Consider the following 23,878-nt stretch of genomic DNA (forward strand, 5'->3'; position numbering starts at 1 on the left):
CCCAGGTCCTTCTAGTTCCAGGGAGTCCAGTTCAGTGGGTCAGAGTAGTGCCCAGGGATCTGTATTTTATTTTTGCAAAGCTCCCCCCAGGTGATTATGATTCAGGTTTGAGGACCACTACTTGAATAGCTTTGCTCCAATGTAAGAGGCTATTGGATGCACCATAGCTCTGATCCAGCCTGGTAGTTCCTACGGTCCTAATTGTCAGACTGCTTGGTTGGTGAATGACAACTCAGAGACAGATCAGGCTGGTATCCCTCTGACATGGGAGTAAGCTCCAGAACAGCCATGAGACTCTGGATCTACAGATCAGTTCAAGCAATATAATAATCCTCTGGTCCCTGGCTTATTCAGAACTTTCTCCAGTATCTGAGAGACTTTTCTACCTTGAGGAGTAACTTCAGGGCTGAATCAGATGGGGTTCTTAGAACAAGATACTACCTTTAGAAGGAATTGTTCAGGTTTTCTTCCCAGACTAAGGTGCAACCTTCCTTAAACATTTCTCTCACTGCTCTTTTGTGCGTGTGTGTGTGTGTGTGTGTGTGGTAAAAGTACATGTAACAGAACATTTGTCATTTCTACAGTCTTCCCATGTCTAGTTCAGTGACATTAATTATGTTCATTGTGTTGTTCAGCCATCACCATTTACTGTTCCCGAATTAACAGAAGCTCAGAGTTCCCTAAGATTCTCACTGGTCTTTTTACACAATGTTTAACAGAGTACTAAGCATTCATTCATTTATCCAGCAAATATTGATTGATTAAAAACTAGGTACACACTCTATGCCAATTGTTTGCTGCTCAGGATATAAATAAGTAAATAGGACAGTAGTAAAACAGACAAGATGCTGTCTCTAGCCTCCTAGGTATCTAACAGGCTCTCCAAAAATATTTTGTTATTGTATTATAGTGGCTGAGGACAGTGGAACAGCCAGCCATCTTAAGAAACTCTATCCAGAGGTATTCCTACCCTTGTAGGAACACAGCCCTTGAGCTCTTCAGAAGTCATAGTTAACTTGAGTCCAAGAACAACTGTAAAAGGGGAAGCTCACCTTTTCTCTTCCAACGTACCTACAAATGAAGGATAAAAATGAACTACTTCTTGAATGAGAACTGTGCCTTATAGATCCCCAATACCAGGTACAGTACCTTATGCATAGTAAGTGTTCAGAGTTTTTGAATGATTGAAGGGAACTTGAAACTTGAATCTCAGTTCCACCACTTGCTGTGTATCCTTGCACAAGTCACAGAATTTTTCTGACCCTTAGCTTCCTCATGATTGGGACAACAACTACCTTTCCTATTTGTTACACAATTATATATGTGTGTTTGGTATGTGTTTTAAAAGCCCTTAACACTGTGCCTGGCATATGGCAATAAAAGGTCTTGGTGGTATAACCTGGTTGTTACTCTGAGAAAAGCTAGCAGATGCTCCCAGGAACTAGCTTATATGGTCAAACTGACACCTAGTGGAACAATCTTGTAACACATATCAAAAGTATAGTCAATTGCTGGTTTGAAAACTTAATTGGGGGATAACCAGAAAAAGAACTGAGTATCTGCTTTACCTGTGTAACATTATTTAATCCTCACCAGTGATTCTCAACCCTGGCTACACTTTAGAATGACCTGTGAAGCTTTGAAAATCTACTGATGACTGGGCCTTACCCCTAGAGATAATGATTTAATTTGCAGGAAGTATGGCTCAGACATTTTTTAAAAAGAGATTTTAATAGGCAACCAGGGTTGGAGAAGCACTGCAGTAGGCCCACGAGGTAATTATTGTTCTTCCCATTTTACAAATGATACTCAGAAGGATAAAGCAATTTGCACAAAGTCACACAGTTATTAGTAGAAGAGGAGTAATTTGAACTTGAGTCAGCCATCTTTCCACTACACCACATTGTCTTTGCAGAGGCTTTTGTAGGTCAGCTGTGCTCCACTTAGCTTCTCTTTGTGGGAGTCTCAAACTCAGGGGCATCAGAGAATTCCTCTGCCCTCTGAGCTAAAGTGCTCCAAACAACAGTTTGGGGTCAAAGGGGTAGTGTGGTCAAATGAAAGCATTGACCTCCTGAACCCCCTTTCTAAACTTTCTTTTTCCAGATCTTTATACTCTACCGCTCTGTTGACAGATAAATCAGTAAGTTGTTTGACTCTGAATGTTAAGAGCTACAAATTAAATTTAAAAAATGTTTTTCTTTTTGAGACGATGGGTGCATTAACCAAAAACAAAACCCATTGCTATTGAGCTCTTTTCTGGGACGCAATAATGAATGGTAGGTTAAATGTAATAGCCATCCATTACCGAGTTCCAGAAAAGAGTTAGCTATACTGCCACTGCATATGTACAGGTTTGGCCAAAAAGTTTAGGTGATTGATATTGGGAGGTAAAGGAAAATCAAAGGGTCCAGATCCTAAAGTCTGAGGCTGTCCTAGGTTGGCCTCCCACAGAGGTCCTCAGAGGACAGATGATCTTGAAAGGCATGAACAGCACAAGCCTGTTCCAAATTCATCCTGCAGAACTGCTGACTCAGTCCAGGCATGGAAAATGAACGGGGCCTCACTGGGTCAGTGAGGAAGGCAGCAGATTCTTACGTGAGATGGATGGGAACCCGGCCACTGCCTGGCTCAATTCCTTGGTAGGATAATTTCCCTGAATTTTATTGGGAATTTTTTTGTTGGTGGTGGTGCTGGGGAGCATATGGAAGCAGGTTGAGGGTGCCAAGGTTTAGCCAAGTGGGCAATATTCTAGAAACTTGCCATCCGAAAAAAGCTTACATCAGGGGTCACAAACTGTCAGCCCAATTTGGCCCACAAACGTATTTAACATGGTATTAACTTAGAGTTTTTTTTATATATATATTTTTAAATTAATGGCCAACAGTTAACATTGGGATGATTTCACATAAAAATCTAGATTTCTGGCACCATATATAACACAGAGTCATGACTGTCCTGGTCACTGCTGTGTCCCCGGAGCTTAGAATAGTACCTGGAACAAAACAGATGTTCAATAAATATTTTGTGAATTAATGCTTTTCAAAACAGCCCTGTGAAGTAAAAATTATTGTCTTGTGTTACAATAAAGAAAAGGAACCTGAGAGGCAAAGTAATTTGCATAAGGTCTCACAGTATTTGGACTCAGATGTGTTTGACTCCCAAACACGTGTTCTGTCCACTATGCTATACTGCCCAGTATCTAACTTGGGAAGACCTTGCATAGCCATGAAAGGCTTTCAATATAGACTTAAAAAAAAAAATCTTTATTGACATATAATTCACATACCAGACAATTCACCCATCTACCAAAGGTAATTCTCTCTGATCCACACAACCCCCACTTTGCTGCTGGTCTGGTCAGGGAGATGATTCTTGACATGGTTCACTAAGAGACGCTAACTTAGATGGAATGCGTAAAAGAATAAATAGGTACATAAATCTCTTCCTGCCAACATGGACCGTAGACCGAAGCACCATGCAGTCCCTCCACAGCAAAGACCCGAAAAACTGAGTAAAACAGAGACAAACTTCATTCCTGGAACTTGAAGTCTCAAATGAAGAGATAAAGAACTCAGCCAAACACTGAATAGGGTAAGAAGCTGACAGAGGACAGAGAGGGAGGAGAGAGAGTGCAGAGGCTCCTGATCAGCTGATGCAGCATGGATTCACCATCTTGGATCCTGTTGGAGATCAGCTGACAGGGAGCACAGGAAAGCAGCTTCATGGAGCTTCCAGCAGGAGACAGAGTGCCCTGTAACCAGCAATACACGCTTTCCCACCCCCAACCTCTCCCCGCTGCTCTACCTCCGAGCTTCCTGGCTGGTGGCAGTGCCGCCGCTGGTAAGGAAGTGCGGCATCCGTCCTGCTTGGATTCACTCCGCCCACATTACAGATTGGAGGACAGGGAGTACAGGAAAGCAGCTTCATGAAATTCCAGCAGGAGGCAGAGTGCCTGGTAAGGAGTGATATGCCCTTTCCTAACCCCCACCCTTCTTCCCCTCCCTCTTCGGCCTCCTCTGCTTCCCGACAGCCCCAGTGCCCTGGATTCGCCCCACCCACACTGGTGGGGTCCCTGAGCAGGCGCTGCTTTTTTCCATCACTTTTGGTTTCTTCTGTGCCTCCTACCAACTCTCCCTCCTTTCTCTTGAACACCTAGCTCTGTGCGCCATCTTTGCTTCTTCTTGAAAGGCTGCGAAGCCGTGCTCAACTGGGGAACTGCTCCCCCAGCCTGTGACACCATGCTGGTGGGATCCCTGGGTTTTTTGGTTTTTTGCTTGTTTTATTTTGTTTTCTTTTCTTTTGTTCTGTTTTGTTTTGTTTCTTTGTTTTCTTTCTCTTTTCACACTTGGGAGCCCCTTCTAGCCAGACTGCACTACACTGCTTAGGAGCCACTCCCCCAATCTGCACAGCCTCATAGGTGGGATCCCTGGGGGCATTTCTTTTTCTTTCTTTCTTTTTTTCCTTCTCTCTTTTTCCCTTTCTGTCTGTTTTGTCCATTTCTCAGTTCTTGTCTGTCTATACCTACTTTCTTTTCCTGTCTCCTGAATACCTGGTGCTGTGTGACATCTATACCCCCTCTAAACAGGCTATACCGCGCAGCCTGGGAGACTTCCCCAGTCTTTGTGTCCACACTGGTGGGACCCCTGAGAGCTTTTCTTCTCTTCCAAATTTTTATCTAGTTGTTTTTTTTTTCCCCATTTTTTTTTTTTCCTTTTTGCTTTTCTCCATTTCTCGGTTTCTCATCTCTCTACTCCAATGGCATGCTCCCTTTGCAGTCTTTTTTTTCCCTTCGTTTTTTGGGGTTTTTTTTTGGGGGGGGGGGTCCTGTTTCTCTCTCCTCTTTCCCATGACAATATTAGCTCCATACATCACAACCTCCCCCCTCTTTCCTGCCTACCTGTGCCATGCACTGAACATCACACCTCCAAGCAGCACAGGCATGGCCAAGCAGCACAGGCATGGCCCAGCACTGATTCCTGGCTCACGGGCCACAAACAACCCATCCCAGCCCCTCTCCTTCAGCTGGACCTGCCCTGCTGCACCATAGCTGAGTGACTGGCCCAGCCCATTGGACAAGGAGGTGAAAAGTATTGTGATTATAGATGAGTAAACAACAAAGAACACACAGCCCACCTGCTCAGACATAACCAAATAAAGCAAAAAAAAAGGATGAAACAAACATATCTACAATCAAGAAATGAAAAAAATAACTACTGATTGTCCCAAAGGCAGCAGACAATATCAAAACATATTAAAAAAAAAAAAATACATATATATATATATATATAAATATAGGGCAGGATGGTTCCAGTAGGTGTCCAAAATAAAACACTAGATGACTTTCCAGTAGAAGAAAAGGCACTAGAACTACCTGACAGGGAATTCAAATCTCTAATATTCAGAGCTATCCAAGGGCTGAAGCAAAAAGCAGACAAAAATGAGGAAAAAGTAGACATTTACAGAAAATACAGACAAAAAATGGAAGAATTCAGGAAAATAATACAGGAACAAAATGCCAAAATAAATTCACAACTAGAAATCATACAAAAACAACAATTAAAAATTCAAAAGATAAACAACAAGATTTCAGAAATGGACAGTGTCATAGAAGGACTGAGGAGGAGGTTTGAAATGATGGGAGACAGGATCAGTGAAATTGAAGACAAACACTTGGATACAACTCTGAGGAAAAATCAGAAAAAGGAATGAAGAAAAATGAGGAAACGCCGAAAATTATGTGGGATACAATCAAAAGCAAAAATTTGCAAGTGATCAGAGTTCCAGAACAGGGAGAAAAAATGGAAAATGCAGAGAGGATCATTGAAGAATTGCTGACAGAAAACTTCCCTAATATCATGAATGATGGAAAACTGACCATCCAAGAAGTTCAACGAACCCCATATAGGATAGACCCCAAAAGAAAAACACCAAGGCATATCATAAACACACTTGCTAAAACCAAAGACAAAGAAAAAATCCTGGGAGCAGCTCGAGAAAAGCAAAGTCACATACAGAAGGAAAACAATAAGACTAAGGCAAGAAGGCAATGGGAAGACATATATAAAACCTTGAAAGAAAAAAATTGCCAACCACGAATATATCCTGCAAAACTTTTGTTCAAATATGATGAAATTCGGGCATTTTCAGATAAATAGGGAATATGTAAGAAACAAACCAAACATACAAGGATTATTAAAGGAAGTCCTTCAGTCTGAGAACAAACAACATCAGACCACAGCCTGAATCTAGGATGAAAGATTGTACCAGCCATGTATCAATGTAGGAAATAAACTCTCAAGGACTATCCAAAACCAAAAGAATTGCACAGGGAACCAGAGAGGTTAATCTGTAAATGACAACAACGTCAGAACAATAAAAAAGGGAAGAAGCAGTATAGGTATAGAACCTTCTAATGGAAAGGAAGGCAAGGCGATACCAAGTGATAATAGAGTGGTTCAAACCTAGGAAGATAAGGGTAAATTTCAAGGTAAGCACAAAGAAAATTAATAAACCTACTCATCAAAATAAAGAAGAAAAACAAAGTCTCAATAAAAACAAAAGAAATGAAAAAGAAAGCCACAAACAAAAGGGACTCAGCACAGAAGAGTAAGGAGAACAAAGAAAATGTTAACAACACACAAAAAAAGCACTACAAAATGTCAGCAATAAACTCACATCTATCAATAATTACGCTGAATGTAAATAGCTTAAATGCACCCATAAAGAGACACAGAATGACAGAATGGATAAAAAAAAAAAAAAAAAACAGGATCCATCAATATGCTATCTACAAGAGACACCTTAGAAACAAAGACGTAAATTTATTAAAAATCAAAGGATGGAAAAAAATACATCAAGCAAATAACTACTGAAAAAAGCAGGAGTGGCAATATTAATATTCAGATAAAAATAGACTTTAAAGCATGATCCATCATAAAAGACAAAGAAGGGCACTATATAATGATTAAAGGGACAACCTATCACGAAGACTTAGCCATAATAAACACCTACGCACCCAATGACAGGGATCCAAAATACATAAAACAAACTCTAACAGCACTGAAAAGAGAAATTGACAGTTCTACAATAGTAGGAGACTTCAACACACCACCCTCGGTAATGGACAGAACATCTAAAAAGAAACTCAACAAAGATACAGAAGAGCTAAAGAGCACAGTCAGCCAACTTGACCTCATAGACATATATAGAACACTCCACCGATAAGCTGCAAAGTACACATTCTTTTAATAGACATGCACACCCTTGTTCATTGCAGCATTGTTCACAATAGCAAAAAGACAGAAACAACCTAGATGCCCATCAACAGATGAACGGATATACAAATTGCGGTACGTACACACAATAGAGTATTACACAATGACAAAGAACAACGATGAATCTGTGAAGCATCTCCTTACATGGATGAATCCGGAGGGCCTTGTGCTGAGTGAAATAAGTCAATCACAAAAGGACAAATATTGTATAAGACCACTACTGTAAAAACTCATGAAAAGGCTTACATAAAAAAAGAAACAATCTTTGATGGTTATGAGGGAGGGGAGGAGTGGGGATGGAACACTTAATAGAAAATAGATAAGTGGAAACTTTGGTGAAGGGTGAGACAGTACACAGTACTGGGAAAGCCAGCACAACCTGTACAAGGCAAGGTCATGGTAGTGCCATAGACATATCCAAATTCCCTGAGGGACTGAATTGCTGGGCTGGGGGCTGTGGGGACCATGATCTCAGGGAACATCTAGCTCAATTGGCATAACATAGTTCATAAAGAATATGTTCAGCATCTACTTTGGTGAGTAGTGTCTGGGGTCTTAAAAGCCTGCGAGTGGCCATCTAGGATACTCCACTGGTCTCACCCCTTCAGGAGCAAATAAGAGTGAAGAACACTAAAGATACAAGGGAAAGATTAGTCCAAAGGACTAATGACCACATCTGTCACGGCCTCCACCAGACTGAGTCTAGTACAACTAGATGGTGCCCAGCTACCACCACTGGCTGCTCTGACAGGGATCACAGTAGAGGGTCCCGGACAGAGCTGGAGAAAAATGTAGAACAAACTTCTAACTCAAAAACAAAGACCAGACTTGTTGGCCTGACAGAGACTGCAGAAACCCTGAGAGTACGGCCCCCGGACACCCCTTCAGCTCAGTAATGAGGTCACTCCTGAGGTTCACCCTTCAGCCAAAGATTGAAGAGGCCCGTGGAACAAAACAAGACTAAAGGGGCGCACCAGCCCTGGAACAGGGACTGGAAGGCAGGAGGAAACAGGAAAGCTGGTAATAGGGAACCCAGGATGGAGAAGTGAGAGTGTTGACACATCATGGGGTTGTTAACCAATGTCACAGAACAATGCATGTACTAACTGATGAGAAACTAGTTTGTTCTATAAACCTTCATCTAAAGTACAAAAAAGTAGAAATAAATCTTGGTAAAAAACCAGAAAATTTCTCCAGATTCTGACCACGAGAAGGTCAGCAGCGTGTTTTTCTCCCACATGCTGGGCCAGCAGACGATTCCTTTGATGGCAGGATAGAACTCAGTCACTTGTCTAATCAACCGATAGAGTAAGGAATGTCTGTAGCAGAAGAAAGATGAAAGGAGTCACAAAATGAGATAATGGAGACATTCTTTGTGAGGAAAAAGAAACTCATTCCTTCCCCCAGCCTTTTCTTCTCTCACCTGGAAGGTCCTCCCGCCTCCCCTCTGCCCATCTAAGTCGTGTACAGTCTCTGAGATCCAACACAAATTCTTGTGCCTCCATGACTACTCCAGCACCCACCCTGCTTTACTGCCCTTGGACTCCTACAGCACATCTGCTATGTGCCACAGGATTTTCTCTAGGTTTGGCATATTGTCTACGAGAAGTTCTTGTGTGTGTGCCTTATAAAACCCCTTGTAAACTCCTCGAGGACAAGGGCCGTTTCTTCTTCTGCGGCTGCTGCCACGTTTCCCACAATGCTGCCGGCCTAATAGACCCTCTGTATAGCCTTGCTGACTGCTGGATGAAGAGTTCAGTTCAACTCTTGTTCTTGCCAGCAATGCAGAGGGCACAATAAAGTCCTTTCACTATTAAATGACAAATTCAAAGATCGAGGGGCCGAGCAAGTACTTGTATAGAATAATTCATTGTCTCGAACGCCTCGTGGTAGCCAGATTCCAGAATCCTCAAGTTCCCTAGATAGGAAAACAACTTTAGTATATATGGTGGTTCTTGTTGGATTAGTATTTCACTTATAACTACTTGCAGGGGTTACATGAGTCAGGGAAAGGGAAGGTTTTCTGTTACACAGTTGACTTTATAACTTCCAAGATTTTTTTCCCCCCATGTTTCATAGGTGCTAGGAGTTCATAGGAAAAATATTGCATTTTATATTTCTAATAACAGTGCCACCTGAAGAGAGAATGTAATTAAGGGACGAAAAAGGAGAGAGATCCACACTGTCCTTATTTTCACCGTTGAATGTCCCAAAGCTTTTTAGGACGTAAACAGCAATCAATATTTAGGAAAGAAAAAAATCTGGATTCACACCACTTTGTATTCTGGGTTCCTTATTTTCCATGGCAATTTTTGGGGTATCACGTACTTTTATTACAGAATCCTGTCTTATAATACAGATGCAGTTTGCAGCTGTTGCATGATGCCAATATCTTTTAAGCATCAAGTATATTGAGGCTCGTGAGCATTGCTAAGCGACCATGTAAAACCGCGGAGATGCTTCCCAGGGATCTGAAAGTGTTCACACCCACCCACACAGTACAGAGGGGAAAAGGATTCGTCTGGCTTGGGTTTTTTTTTTTTTTTTTTTGTAATAGTCTGGTGACATGGCTTCTACTTTGCCCTGTAGTTAAAGAACCGGCTCTAGAACAAGACTAGACTTGTGTTTTAAACAAAAACATCGTCTGAGCTGTTTCTTTCCTAGACACATGGGAGTCTAGTTTGGGCTTCAGGGGGCTCTTTGTGTAGCTTGCAAAAGAGGCTGCATCTAACACAAAAGAACAAATATTGTATAATTCCATTTATATGAAACTATCCAGAATAGGCAAATTCATAGGGTCAGAAAATAGATGAAAGGTTACTAGGCGTTGCAGGGGAGAGGAGATTGGGAGTTACCACTTAACGAATACAGAGTTTTTCTTTGGGATGATGAAAAAAATTTTGGAAATAGATAGTGGTGATGGTTGCACTGCATTGTAAATGTAGTTAATGTCACTGAATTGTGCATTTAGACTGGTTAAAATAGAAAATGTATTATATACATATATTTTTAAAATCAAAATTGAAGGAAAAAAAAAATGCTGGGTCTTTTTACTCTAGTAAAATTTAAAGCCCCAGCTCATATTTAGTATATGACCTTTCCGGGGTATGGAAAAATATATCCTATCATCTAACGCAATTGTGGAAATCCTGGTGGCATAGTGGTTAAGAGCTACAGCTGCTAACCAAAAGGTTGGCAGTTCTAACCCAACACGTGCTCCTTGGAAGCCCTATGGGGCAGTTCTACTCTGTCCTGTAGGGTCGCTATGCAACTCCGACTGATCAACTGGCCAGCAAAGAGTTTTATTTTTTTTTCTTCAGTTTAATGTGATTGTAACAAATCAGTTTTCTTTAACCCTTTGTGTAAACAGCGCATAAAGGAAATCAGGTCTACTATTAAATAGCCTTTTCTTTATAAATATAGTGATCACAGAGACTGTATAATATTAATTAAGGAGACAGAAAGTGGCCAGGTACACTGTTGCCTGGACCTTGGAGCAAGAGAAGGGCTCAACCTAGAAACGAGCAGTTTTTTTTCCAGGGAGGGAGGATATGACATTGTGAAAAAAAAGAGTTCTCTCTGAGAAGATTTACCCAGCTAGAGAGCAGAGCTGTCTGGAAATCCAAATGGCCCCATTGCAAGTCTTTTTTCCCGGATGGTGCGTAGATCTTTGACAATTGGTGGGTGATCTCTGCCTCTTGTTTTCAGGACCACGACAGAACTCTGTGACCAGGGATTTGGTGTGCGAGGCCTCACAGGCTGCAGAGAAATATCGACACATGAGTGCATATGCCAAACGTGGTGTCATGTGAGCGACAGACCCAAAAAAGAAAGACTCCTGGGCCATGGTTTGTCAGAACAGCTCTATGAACTACTGTACTAGATAAGAAAATAGAATCTAAGAGTTCAAGACGTGCCTCCCTTGACCCTAGACAAAATCCTAATTTGGAGAACAGGACTGAATTGCCCACTCGAGAAGGCTTGGGCATCTGTATGGTGACCTTAGGGGTTAGCCTGTGTTTTCTATATCTTTATTATTATGCAGAAGCAACAACAACTATGGGAAATTCTTATAGCTATGACTAAAGGGCCTTATTCCTTGGATGTGCTGAAGAGGTGGATTCACTCAGGGTGAACAGCCTTGGGGACACAGCACTCTCCTCCTTCAATTCTGTAAATCAATGTGGTGATGGCCAGGGTCAAGCTTATCCCTAGGTTAAAGAATCCCCATAAGCCTGGATAGTTCTAATGCCTAATGTCTGCATTACCTGTATTACCTCCTCATCCCCAAGTATATTCCCAGCCTGGGGTAAAAGTACAAGTGGAAGCCCACTTAGCATATATCTAAATATTTAAATATTATAAATCAAGCTAACTGTTGAGTAAAATACATTCTATCACCTACATTGACAAGAAGACTGGGTTTGAATTTGGAATTCTCAGACTCTGAAATTCTGAACCAGAACATGGTGGCACAAGGACAGCTGGCCTGCAGTCCACCCTCCTTCTCTTCCCCAACCCAGCTCCATCCCATACTCTGAGGACCTCACACATATACCCGTGAACACTCCAGACTGTATATTCAAGCTCTGTGCACATATCCTGCTAACAACTACCTGTTCATATTCTGTGTATAGAATATGAAAGGAGCCCTGGTGGTGCAGTGGTTAAGTGCTGGGCCACTAACTGAAATGTCTGCAGTTTGAACTCACCAGCTGCTCCTCAGGAGAAAGATGTGACACCCGGCTTCCATAAAGATTTACAGCCTTGGAAACCCTAATGGGCAGTTCTATTCTGCCCTATAGTGTCGCTATGAGTCAGAATAGACTCAATGGCAATGGGTTTTGGATAGAATATATTATGAAATCCTTTAACATAAAGAAGTGATCAAAAACTATACACTCACACATTTTGGGAGAGAAAGATGGGACAGTCTACTTGTATAAGGACCCACAAAATCTGGATCTGTTCTTGGTGGGGTGCTGGGAGTGATGCAATTTGGTACAATAATCTTACAAATTAATAAGCACCATTACTCTCAAAATTAGACTGTAATCTCTCTCACTTTTACCAAAACCAAACCAAAAACCAAACCCACTGCTGTCGAGTCGATTCCAACTCATTGTGACCCTATAGCACAGAGTAGAACTGCCCCATAGGGTTTCCAAGGAACAGCCGGTGGATTCAAACTGCCGACCTTTGGTTAGCAGCCAAGCTCTTAACCAAAGCCAGGGCCTATGTCTTTAAGGCCTTAAGCAAAATAATACAGAAATGTATAAAGTAAAATATGAGTAAAATGAAGCTCTTCTCTTGCCAATTACCCCACTCCCCAGAGGCAACCCTGTCATCAGTTTTTTGTACCTTTATAGATATTTAATTTGAATCTCCTTCCAGATTCTCAACTGTATAGACACAAACACACACACACACAAGCATACATGGTTTTAGAAAAACTATATACAGTATAAATACATATGGGTTGTGGTTTTTTTTTTTTTAAATGGGACAACATACATACTGTTCTGTAATTTGATTTTTTTCAATTTACCGTATATTTTGGGCATCTTTCCATTGTCACTTTTTTAACAACTGATTATTAATAGGCATTTAAGTAATTTTTTATTTTGAAATTATAAGCAATGAACATCCACATATATCCATGTATATATATATATATATATTTTTTTTTTGTACACATGGGTGAATCTTTTTACAGGATAGATTCCTAGAAGAAGAAAGCATATTAAGTCAAAGATATTCAAATTTTGATATTGATGAAATGTCAACCAAAAGTCTATTCCAGCATTTCTCAACCTGGTATAGACTTTTGACATTTGTGTTGGGGGGCTGTACTGTGCATTGTAGAATGTTTACCAGCATCCCTGGCCTCCTCCCACTAGATGCCAGTATCACCCCCCATTGTGGTGACAACCAGAATTGTCTCTGGACAAAATCACCCCTAGTTGAGAATCGCTGCCCTAGAATTTTTCTCTTATTTCTTTTTCTCCCATCCCCCTTCCAATCACTTTTTGTATTATCTTTCCTTCATAAAGGAAAGTTGCTTAAAGAAACTTATGATGCAGTATGTCACCTCTATCAGTAAGTTTTAAATAAAAAATGAGTGAAAAAGGCAATGATTAATTGGAAGGAATAACCATCTAATGGTGAGATTTAGCAGGGGAGATAATTTGGGACACTTTCCAGATAGGCCTTAAATTATCCCATGTAGATGTGAACCTGGAATTGTTCTTTTCAACCTCTTTTCTATGGCAACTTCTGTGAAGAACAATTGTTAACATCTATAATCTGAATGTCAAGTTCGATTTTTTTTTTTAAGGGAATTTATATTGATTCAAAATAACAGATAAGCAAGGCAAGCAATGATTAAAGGTCAGGAAAAATGAGACAAGTTCGTTAGGAAAAGTGAAGTTTATTGTTTTAAAAAACACTATATTTTTTAATTGCACAGCGATATATATTCCATGTATAAAGTTAGAACATACAAATAAGCAAAAAGAAGAAAATAAGCATCACCTGGAATTCCACCATCCAGAGATAAAGACTCTCTGACTTTTTTCCAGTAGATGTATGGATGCATAATATCCACCCATACATAGATAAACACACACAAACACACCAACACACACACACATATCCTCCAAATGGGTTACTGTAATATTTTTTGGTCTGCTTTTTTGACCACCCAATAATATATTGGGGCCCTAGTGGTGCCGTGGTTAAGCATTTGGCTGCTAACCAAAAGGTTGGCAGTTCTAATCCACCAGCTGCTTCTTGGAAACCCTATGCGGCAGTTCTACTCTGTCCTATAGGGTCGCTCTGAGTTGGAATCGATTAGACAGCAACGAGTTTCATTTGTTTGTTTTGGTTTAATAATATATTAAGAACATTATTCCATGTCATTTAGTTATATATATCTAAAAATGGTTATTCATAGCTGCTTTTGTAATGAGAAATGAATAGAGCCACAGGAAAAGTGATAAAGTCAGGCTCTAAAAGGTGCCTCCCAGTCACAAGGGAAACTAGAGGACAGAGATAGCAACAGGCCTTTTTATTTGAGGAAATCACAAAATATGTTGAAAAAAAGGAAAGGATGAGGTCACCGGAAAGACTGGGAGGAGGAAATATTTGTACCGGATGTGAAAAGAACAAACCTACAGCTGTCCTACAACCTACTGTGCACGGCATTCCCTCGACTTTGCAGGCAGAGATGCACAGCTCATCCCCAGCTCACAGCAGCATGGCAGGGTATGTCTACCGTCTACTGAAAACCACTCTCTTTGAAAAGGCAATTAAAGCTCCCAGTGACAAATTTCTTCTTCTTCAACATTTCCCCAGGGGATCTCATATCAGGGCCTGGCCAGCACTCATGGGTTTTGTGTCAGTTAGGAAGAAGGCTCCTGCTCCTGCTGCCCCTGCCTCCAGCCATGTTGGCCCTACACCAGGGCCCAGGGCTTGAGGGGATAACACTGGTTAGTTTTAGCCCCAACTATGGTCCTTGGCCAGGCACATTGGTGCAGAGTACAACCAGCATAACCTTGGCCTTGTCTGGTATGGGTCCCTCTGATTTACTTAACCCTCCAGAGGGCACGTGCAAAAATGATCTTAAACCTGCATTTCCGGCTATCACCTGCCCAATTCAAGAACTTCTGTGCACTATCCCTCCCCCATTCCTCCCAACTAGGACAGTGGCATGCAAGCCATCACACAGGATTTTGCTCCATAATAAATTATTATTACTACAGCCACCATTTTTTAAGTGTCTACTCTGTTCCAGGAAACCCTGGTGGCACAGTGGTTATGCACTACAGTTGCTAACCAAAAAGTCGGCAGTTCGAATCCACCAGGCACTCTTTGGAAACTCTATGGGGCAGTTCTACTCTGTCCTGTAGGGTCACTATGAGTTGCAGTCGACTCGACAGCAACAGGTTTGGTTTTTGGTTTACTCTGTTCCATGGCTAAATGTCTTACATGCATTATTTTATCCTCACAACAACCCTATGAATAAGTAGGCTTAATTATTATCCGCATTTTACAGATGAGATAACTGAGGCCTGAGAGAGTAACTTGCCCGAGCTAATGCTACAGCTAATGAGCAATAGGGACTCAATTCTGGTTGGTCTGCTTCCTATGAACATTTTCTCTACACTTCCTGTGTGAAAAGCAGTGTGCTAACTGCAAGAGAGAATTTAAAAAAATGCATAAGGAAGTCCTTTCCTTGAAGGAGTTTACAGTTTAATGGAAGGCATATGACAAGAACATAAATCACTGATACAAGGCAGAATGTGCTAAACTTGTGTGAAAGGGTCAAAGTTCTCTTGGGATCGGGAAGATCTTTAGAGCCTTTAGGGAAGAGATGGAATGTGAAATGGGCTTAATTAGAGTTTTGACAAAAGCTGATTGGGGAGATAGCATTTAAAGGGAATAGCATGAGTGAAAGATATGGAGAAGAACATAGGCAAGGAACAGCAAATAGCCTAGCTTGTAGAAGTAGACTTCAGGGAAGTTGTGGCTGTTAAGGCTCTAACATTACATGTTTTCAGTACGTGGCTGAGGAGCTTAGACGGGGCAGTGGAGCACACAGATGAGTTTTTTTAAATAATATTTTATTGTATTTTTGATGGAATTGTACACAGCAAAACAGGTTCCCATTCAACAATTTCTGCATGTATTGTTCAGTGACATCGGTTACGTTCTTCACGTTCTGTCAGCATTCTCATTGTTTCTGTTCTAGTTGTTCCACTCCCATTAGCGAATGGATGAGTTTTGAGTAGGGTGATGACAGATTTGGGAACACAACTTGATAAAATTAATTTTATATCTATCTACCTTGATTTTTACCTATAGTATAAATTGGCATTAAAAAAAAAAAGTTGCTGTCGAGTCGATTCTGACTCATAGTGACCCTATAGGACAGAGTAGAACTGCCCCATGGGGTTTCCAAGAAGCTGCTGGTGGATTTGAACTGCTGACCTTTTGGTGAGCAGCTGTAGCTCTTAACCACTGCACCACCAGGCGCAATGAAGTCTCTTTGCCAAATGTCTCTTGGGGAGCTAAATTGCCCGATTGAGAACCACTATAATAGACCACGTAAGAAATAGAAACAAAGGATGGATGTGAGATATGGGCAGGAGTAAAATCTAAAACCCTTGGCAAGTGTCTGGATGGGAGTAGGACTGAGAAAGAGGGAGCATTGAAAGATCAAATGGAATCACGAAAGTCCTAGAGTCCATGTCGCCTAATAGACTTGTAATTGCTTGCACTGTTATAGATTCTTTTGGAGGGCAATTTAGTAAAACCTATTAACAACCATGAAAATTATCTTGCCATTTGATCTGGGAATTCCACTCCTGGGAATTTATCTTAAATGATCCAAATGAAGATGAGTAATTTTTATGTGCGAAGCCACAATAGTTACAGAAAGATAGTGACCGTGTTGTCCTCAACAATTACACTCTTATGCCTACCACATTGCCTATTAAATGAGAGGCCCATATTTAAGAGGTCAGTTTAAGATTCAGAGGAGGAAGAGATTAAAGATTCCTGAGAGAGTTACAGCTAATGAAGGGCAGATATCAATAATCCAAGCAGAGAAGTTCATAACTTTTTGTTTTTAATTGTGCATTAGGTGAAAGTTTACAGAGCAAATTATATTCCCATTTCATAGTTTGTATATAAAGTGTTTCATGGCCTTGGCTTCATTCCCCACAATGTGTCAGCACTCTCCCCATTTTCACCTTGAGTTTCCTTTTGTCCTGATTTTCTACCCCTTTCTGCCTTCTCATCTTTGCGTTTGGGTATATCTTGCCCTTTTTATCTTGTGTAATTGATTGTTTGAAGAAGAATGTTCCTCTCAAATGCAATTGTTTATTTTATGGGCTTGTCTGTTGTTTGGCAGGAAGGTGGTCTCCAGAAATGGCTTCAGTTCCAGGTTTTAGGGCCATAGTTTCGGGGGTTCCTCCAGTTTTTGTCAGACCGGTAAGCAGTCTTTTTTGTGAATTTGATTTCTTGTTCTACATTTTTCTCTCGCTCTGTGGGGACCCTTCTGTTGTGATCCCAGTCAGAGCAGTCAGTAGTGGTAGCCGGGCATCCTCTAGTTCTGGTCTCAGTGTTGCTCCCTTGGATCTTTGGTTTTTTTCACTCTCCTTTGCTCAGGAAGGGAAGAGACCAATAGTTGTAACTCAGATAGTCACTCATGAGCTTTTAAGACCCCAGACGCTACTCCCCAAAGTAGGTTGTAGAACATGGTCTTTATGAAATACGTCGTGCCAATCGATGTAGATGTTGCCAGAGTCTATGGTCCTTTGCCTTCAAGCGTGGGAACTTCATCCTGTGAGGTGTTATGTCTAAAAGGTTTCCCTAACTGTGCCACTTGTGCGCTCTATTGTCTATGTTAATATATGAGGAGCACCTACAGTCATATATTTAAAGAAATATCCACCACCAAACCTGTGTCTGCCAGTGGTTGTGCTCCATTACACCCTCCCACACCTCTGGACATATCTATCTATATCTATGTATCCATTTGTAAATTATTGTTTGTTAATACTATTGTTGCAGGATTATCTATTCTAGTTACCGCAGTTGCCCTTTATTCCCGCATTCCTCTCAATGTTCTCTCTTGCCTTGGTCATGTTGTGCTGCTTTCTCCCACATTACATATTGTCTACGATCTATTTGGTAATTTTTTCTTCCTCCCCCTCCCATCCCTGGTAACCATTCAAGAATATTTTTTTCTCTGTGTAAACCTTTTGTTGTTACTTTATAATGGTGGTCTCATACAATATTTGTCCTTTTGTGATTGGCTTATTGCACTCAGCATAATGTCCTCCAAATTCATCCATGTTGTGAGATGTTTCACAGATCCATCAATATTCTTTATCATTGTGTTTATGTACCACAGTTTTTTAATCCATTCATCTGTTGATGGACACTTAGGTTGTTTCTACCTTTTTGCTGTTGGGAATAACGCTGCAATGGATATGGGTGTGCAAATGTCTATTCGTGTCATGGCTCTTATTTCTTTAGGGTGTGTGCCTAGGAGTGCAATTGCTGGATCACATGGTATTTCTATATTTAGCTTTTTTGAGGAAGCCCCAAACCATCTTCCGCAGTGGTGGTACCATTTTACATTCCCACCAGCAGTGTATAGGAATTCCAATCTCCCCACAACCTCACCAACATTTGTTATTTTCTGTTTTCTTGATTAGTGTCAGTAATGTTGGGGTGAGATGGTATCTCATCGTAGTTTTGTTTTGCATCTTTCTAATTGCTACTGATTACGAGGATTTCTTCATATGTTTGTTAGCAGCCTGGATGTCTTCTTTGGTGAAATGTCAGTTCATATCCTTTGCCCATTTTTAAATCGGATTGTTTGTCTTTTTTGTTGCTGAGGTGTTGACGTTTTCTATAAATTCTAGAGATTAGATCATTGTTGTGTACTTTTCCCAATCTATAGGTTCTCTTTTTACTTTTTTGGAGAAGTCTTGTCAAGCATAAGTGTTTAATTTTTCCCATTGCCGTCAAGTCAATTCTGACTCATAGCAGCCCTATAGGACAGAGTAGAACTGCTCCACAGGGTTTCCAAGGAGCGCGCTGTGGATTCTAACTGCCGACCTTTTGTTTAGCAGGTGAACTTTTAACCATTATGCCACCAGGGTTTCCGTTTAATTTTTAGGAGGTCCCATTTATCTAATTCATCTTTTGCTGTGTGTGCATTTTTACTTATGTTTGGTATTCTATTTTTGCCATAATTAGGGCCCCTAGTGTTGTCCCTATTTTTTTCTCCATGGTCTTTATCATTTTAGGTTTTATATTTAGGTCTTTGATCCATTTTGAGTTCATTTTTTGTGTATGGTGTGAGGTATGGGTCCTGTTTCATTTTTCTACAGATAGATATCGAGTTTCGCCAGTACCATTTGTTGAAGAGACTGTCTTTTCCTCATTTAATAGACTTTGGTCTTTTGTCCAAGACCAGCTGCCCATAGGTGGATGGATTTATATCTGAGTTCTCCATTCTGTCCCAATGGGTTATGTATCTGTTGTTGTACCAGTACCAGGCTGTTTTGACTACCATAGTTGTAGTTTCTGAGATCAGGTAGTGTGAGGTCTCCTACTTTGTTCTTCTACTTTGATAATGCTTTACTTATTCGAGGCCTCTTTCCCTTCCATATAAAGCTAGTAATTAGTTTTTCCATCTCAATGAAGAATGCTTTTGGGATTTGGATCGGAATTGCATTATATCTATACATCACTCCAGGTAGTATTGACGTTTTCACTATGTTGTTTCCCTATCCAAGAGCATGGTATGTTTTCCATTTATGTAGATTTCTTTTGGTTTCTTGCAGTAGTGTTCTACAGTTTTCTTTTTATGTCTTTTACATCCCTACTTAGATTTATTCCTTAGTATTTTATCTTTTGGGGGGCCATTGTAAACGGTACTGTTTTCCTGATTTCCTTTTCAAAGTTTTCTTTGTTGATGTAGAGGAATCCAACTGATTTTTGTATGTTGATCTTGTATCCTGCCAATTTGCTGAATCTCCCTAATAGTTCCAGTAGCTTTCTTGTGGAATCGTTAGGATTTTCTACGTATAGGATCATATCATCTGTGAATAGTAGTGATATCTTTGCCTGGCTTTGATGTCAGAGTTTGCTGGCTTCATAGAATGAATTCAGGAGTATTCCTTCCTTTCTATGTTCTGGAATAGTTTGAGTAGAATTGGTGTCAACTCTGCCTTCTGGGCTAGGGCTTTTTGTTGTTGTTGCTGAGGGTTTTTTTTTTTTATGACCCCTTCAATTTTTTCTTGTTATGGGTCTGTTCAAATTTTCTACCTCAGTTTGTGTCAGTTTAAGTAGCTAGGGTATTTCTAGAAATTTGTCCATTTCCTCTAAGTTTTCACCAAATTTGTTGAAGTACAATTTTTCATGCCGTTCCAAAATTAGGACGTTCTGAGGAATCTGTAACAGTATTCAGGGACTAGAAGGAAAAAATTAAGTAGCCAACTTTCTCTTGGTGTCCCGAGCAACTTGATTTTTAAACTGCCCTCTTTGTACGAATCCTTGTTAATCTGCCAAGGATTCTGCCTCTCCAGTGTAAAGTCATGAATTTAAATGAAGGTTGCCGTGATTGCCGCTAATAAACGAAAGTAAGGTTTGCGTTTGCTGAAAAGAGGAGCCGGTAGGTTCTGATAGAAGACTGGTGGGAGTGGCCAGCCGAGACGTGGCTGGAGGCCGCGCCCCCTTCCCAGGGTGCACCGCAGCCGCTGCGTGCGTGAACCCCTTTCTGGCTTGTTCCGGCTCGGTTCCCGGGAGTGTCTGGATCATGGATGGGCCCCGGGCTAGTGCAGGGCTGCTGAGGCGAGGGCGGCTGCGGCGCCGGCGCCAGCCGCAGCCACACAGCGGGTCGGTCCTGACCCTGCCCTTGAGGCCCAGGAAGATCCGAAGGCAGCTGCGGAGAAGTGTTGCGTCCCGCATGGCCGCGATGAGGGCCCAGACGCTGCCGAGCGAGGACTCGGAGGACTCGCGGGTGGAGTCGGCGGTCGACGATCCCGGTGACCCGCTGTCTGATGGGGCGGCGGTGGCCGTTCCGGATGCGGCCCGGCGAGAGTCGTACGGCCACCTCGGGTCTGCAGAGCTGCTGGCGGCGCCGCTGGAGGCCCCGCCCGCGGCCCGCTCCCTGCAGGCTCCCCGCGCTCTGGTGGAGGCGCAGACCCCGCCGGCCTGCCTGGTGGAGGCGCAGACCCCGCCGGCGCGCTTGGTGCCGGCTTCGGTGCCCGCCCGCGTGGTGGAGACCTCGGCCCTGCTGTGCGCTGCCCCGCACTTGGCCGTCCCACCGTCAGTGGCCCCTGCGACACTGTCGGGGCCGCAGGGGGATAGCACCGGTGGGGAGCTGCCCTGGGGCTCCCCGCTGCAGCGCGTCCTGGCCGAGCTGAACCGCATCCCCAACAGCCGCCGGCGGGCTGCGCGCCTCTTCGAATGGCTCATCACACCCATGCCGCCAGAGCATTTCTACCGGCGCCTATGGGAGCGGGAGGCGGTGCTGGTGCGGCGGCAGGACCACGCCTACTACCAGGGTCTTTTCTCTACCGCGGACCTGGATGCTATACTGCGCAAGGAGGATGTGCAGTTCGGCCAGCACCTGGACGCCGCGCGCTACGTCAACGGGCGGCGCGAGACCCTGAACCCGCCGGGCCGTGCTCTGCCCGCCGCCGCGTGGTCCCTGTACCAGGCCGGCTGCTCTCTGCGCCTCCTCTGTCCGCAGGCTTTCTCCACCACCGTGTGGCAGTTTTTGGCTGTGCTCCAGGAACAGTTTGGAAGCATGGCAGGCTCCAACATTTACCTCACGCCCCCCAACTCACAGGGCTTTGCCCCCCACTACGACGATATCGAGGCTTTCGTGCTGCAGCTGGAAGGTAGGAAACTCTGGCGTGTCTACCGACCCCGTGTCCCGACCGAGGAGCTGGCCTTGACATCCAGCCCCAACTTCAGCCAGGAGGACCTGGGTGAGCCGGTGCTGCAGACTGTGCTGGAACCTGGGGATTTACTGTATTTTCCTCGGGGCTTCGTTCACCAAGCCCAATGCCAGGATGGGGTGCACTCTCTGCACCTCACCTTGTCCACGTACCAGCGCAATACCTGGGGCGACTTCCTGGAGGCCGTACTACCTCTGGCGGTGCAGGCTGCAATGGAAGAAAATGTGGAGTTTCGAAGGGGTCTACCTCGAGACTTCATGGATTACATGGGGGCACAGCATTCCGATTCTAAGGATCCGCGAAGAACCGCTTTCATGGAGAAGGTGCGCGTCTTGGTAGCCCGCCTGGGACACTTTGCCCCTGTCGATGCCGTGGCTGACCAAAGAGCCAAAGACTTCATCCACGATTCTCTGCCCCCTGTGTTGACTGATAGGGAGAGGGCACTGAGTGTTTACGGGCTGCCAATTCGCTGGGAAGCTGGACAGCCTGTAAACGTTGGGGCCCAGTTGACTACAGAAACAGAAGTCCACATGCTTCAGGATGGGATAGCTCGGCTCGTGGGTGAAGGAGGCCATTTGTTTCTGTATTACACAGTGGAAAACTCCCGTGTTTATCATCTGGAAGAGCCCAAGTACTTGGAGATATACCCCCAGCAAGCTGATGCCATGGAACTCTTGCTCCGCTCCTACCCAGAGTTTGTGAGAGTGGGGGACCTGCCCTGTGACAGTGTGGAGGACCAGCTTTCCTTGGCAACCATGTTATATGACAAGGGGCTACTGATCACCAAGATGCCTCTAACCCTAAACTAGCTTCTTGTTGATTGCTGGAAACAAGACAATAGTGGTTTTCCCCTACGACCACCACCTTTCTTCTAAAAACTTACGTTCTTACCTTGATAACCTTCATTGAAATGTGTGCTCACATTTACCTTTATGACTGCTTCAATGTCACAAACCTCAGACGGTCTTCTGGGAATAACCACCTCATCTAGGTACAAAAGTAAGAACAGAAGTTGGAGGTGAAAAAAAGGAGCTGTATCCACAGAAGTAACCTTAATCCCTGAGCACTTCAGAGCACCAACCTCATCATCACCCTCAGGCTTCAGTGTACTGTGTAACACTTGCTGGGTCACTCTGCTTGAGACATTAGAAGTTTTTATTTGGAATTTGCATCCTTCATTTGAGTTTTCTTTCATCAGTTTGGGGGGAGGGTTGGGGTCAGTATCCTGTTTGTTATTGTGAGTTTGTACGAACATTAGAAAAGTTATTAAAGTGCCAAAGAATGTTTCCCTTTTCTAAGGCTAGATCATTATGTGGGATAGTTTGAAGGAATGTGGGAAAGGGAGGAAGAGAGGGAAAATCTCTAATGGCTAAAGTGGAAAGCAAATTGGGGTGGTTGTGGGATGTAAAAGGAGCACATCAAATATTTTTAAAGAAGAGAAACTCATTGGGGCCAATTCTTTAACTTTGGGGGTAATTTATTCATTTTTAATAATGCTACTTGAACCCCAAACAGGACAATCCTATTAGAAAATTTACCCACTAGCCAGGTCAGCTTCATGAGTATTTTCTGTTTCTGTTTAGTGCTTGCTTGCATCAGTGGCTGGCATTGCTCCCAAAGGGGCCGCACGTCACTTATTTTGCTGTCGTAGGCCTCAATTTGTAGCAAGCTGACCATGAGGGAAGGCTGATGTTCAAGTCACTTTCCACTCTCATTTTTTTCTGGCAGTTGGAAGAAACCTCCCCAAATCTGGCAAGTGAATATTCTCATGGTTGGTGGAAAAGAACCTGTACCAGACTGAGCACTGGACTCGGAGCCTGAAGACCAGGGTTTGGGGTGGTGGCTGGTAGGTAGCTGGCTGAATGACCTGAGGCTGCTGCTGCCACACCTGGTCACACAGATTTTGTAAGTATATTTTGGAACAGCTTGATTTCTCCACCCACCTCTCATTTAGGTTGTATTTGGAACTCTTAAGATTCTATCACTGTATCTGGTAGGTTCAATTACATAGGGTTGGAAACTTACAGTCTTTTTTTTTTTTTTTTTAATTTATAAAAGCTTGTTGTTTTTAGGTGCCATCGAGTTGTTTCTGACTCAGAGTGACCCTGTGTACAA

At 42.7% G+C, this 23,878-nt stretch overlaps 2 protein-coding genes across 2 annotated transcripts in view; one reads left to right on the plus strand and one right to left on the minus strand.

The window, feature by feature from the left end:
• Window positions 1-10,764: 10,764 nt before the first annotated feature.
• HEATR4 (HEAT repeat containing 4) overlaps window positions 10,765-23,878 on the minus strand; it is a 39,105-nt gene continuing 25,991 nt past the window's right edge. The window contains 3 exon segments of the mRNA XM_049899420.1: window positions 10,765-10,860; window positions 10,863-11,033; window positions 22,692-22,750. Coding sequence (XP_049755377.1) covers window positions 10,789-10,860; window positions 10,863-11,033; window positions 22,692-22,750 — 302 coding nt within the window. The 3' untranslated portion in view covers window positions 10,765-10,788.
• Window positions 20,572-22,573, plus strand: RIOX1 (ribosomal oxygenase 1). The gene has a single exon (XM_049899415.1). It carries the CDS (start codon window positions 20,614-20,616, stop codon window positions 22,570-22,572), a length of 1,959 nt encoding a protein of 652 aa, XP_049755372.1. The 5' UTR covers window positions 20,572-20,613; the 3' UTR covers window position 22,573.

Source organism: Elephas maximus, chromosome 10 (assembly GCF_024166365.1).
Source record: "Elephas maximus indicus isolate mEleMax1 chromosome 10, mEleMax1 primary haplotype, whole genome shotgun sequence".
NCBI classification, from domain to species: domain Eukaryota; kingdom Metazoa; phylum Chordata; class Mammalia; order Proboscidea; family Elephantidae; genus Elephas; species Elephas maximus.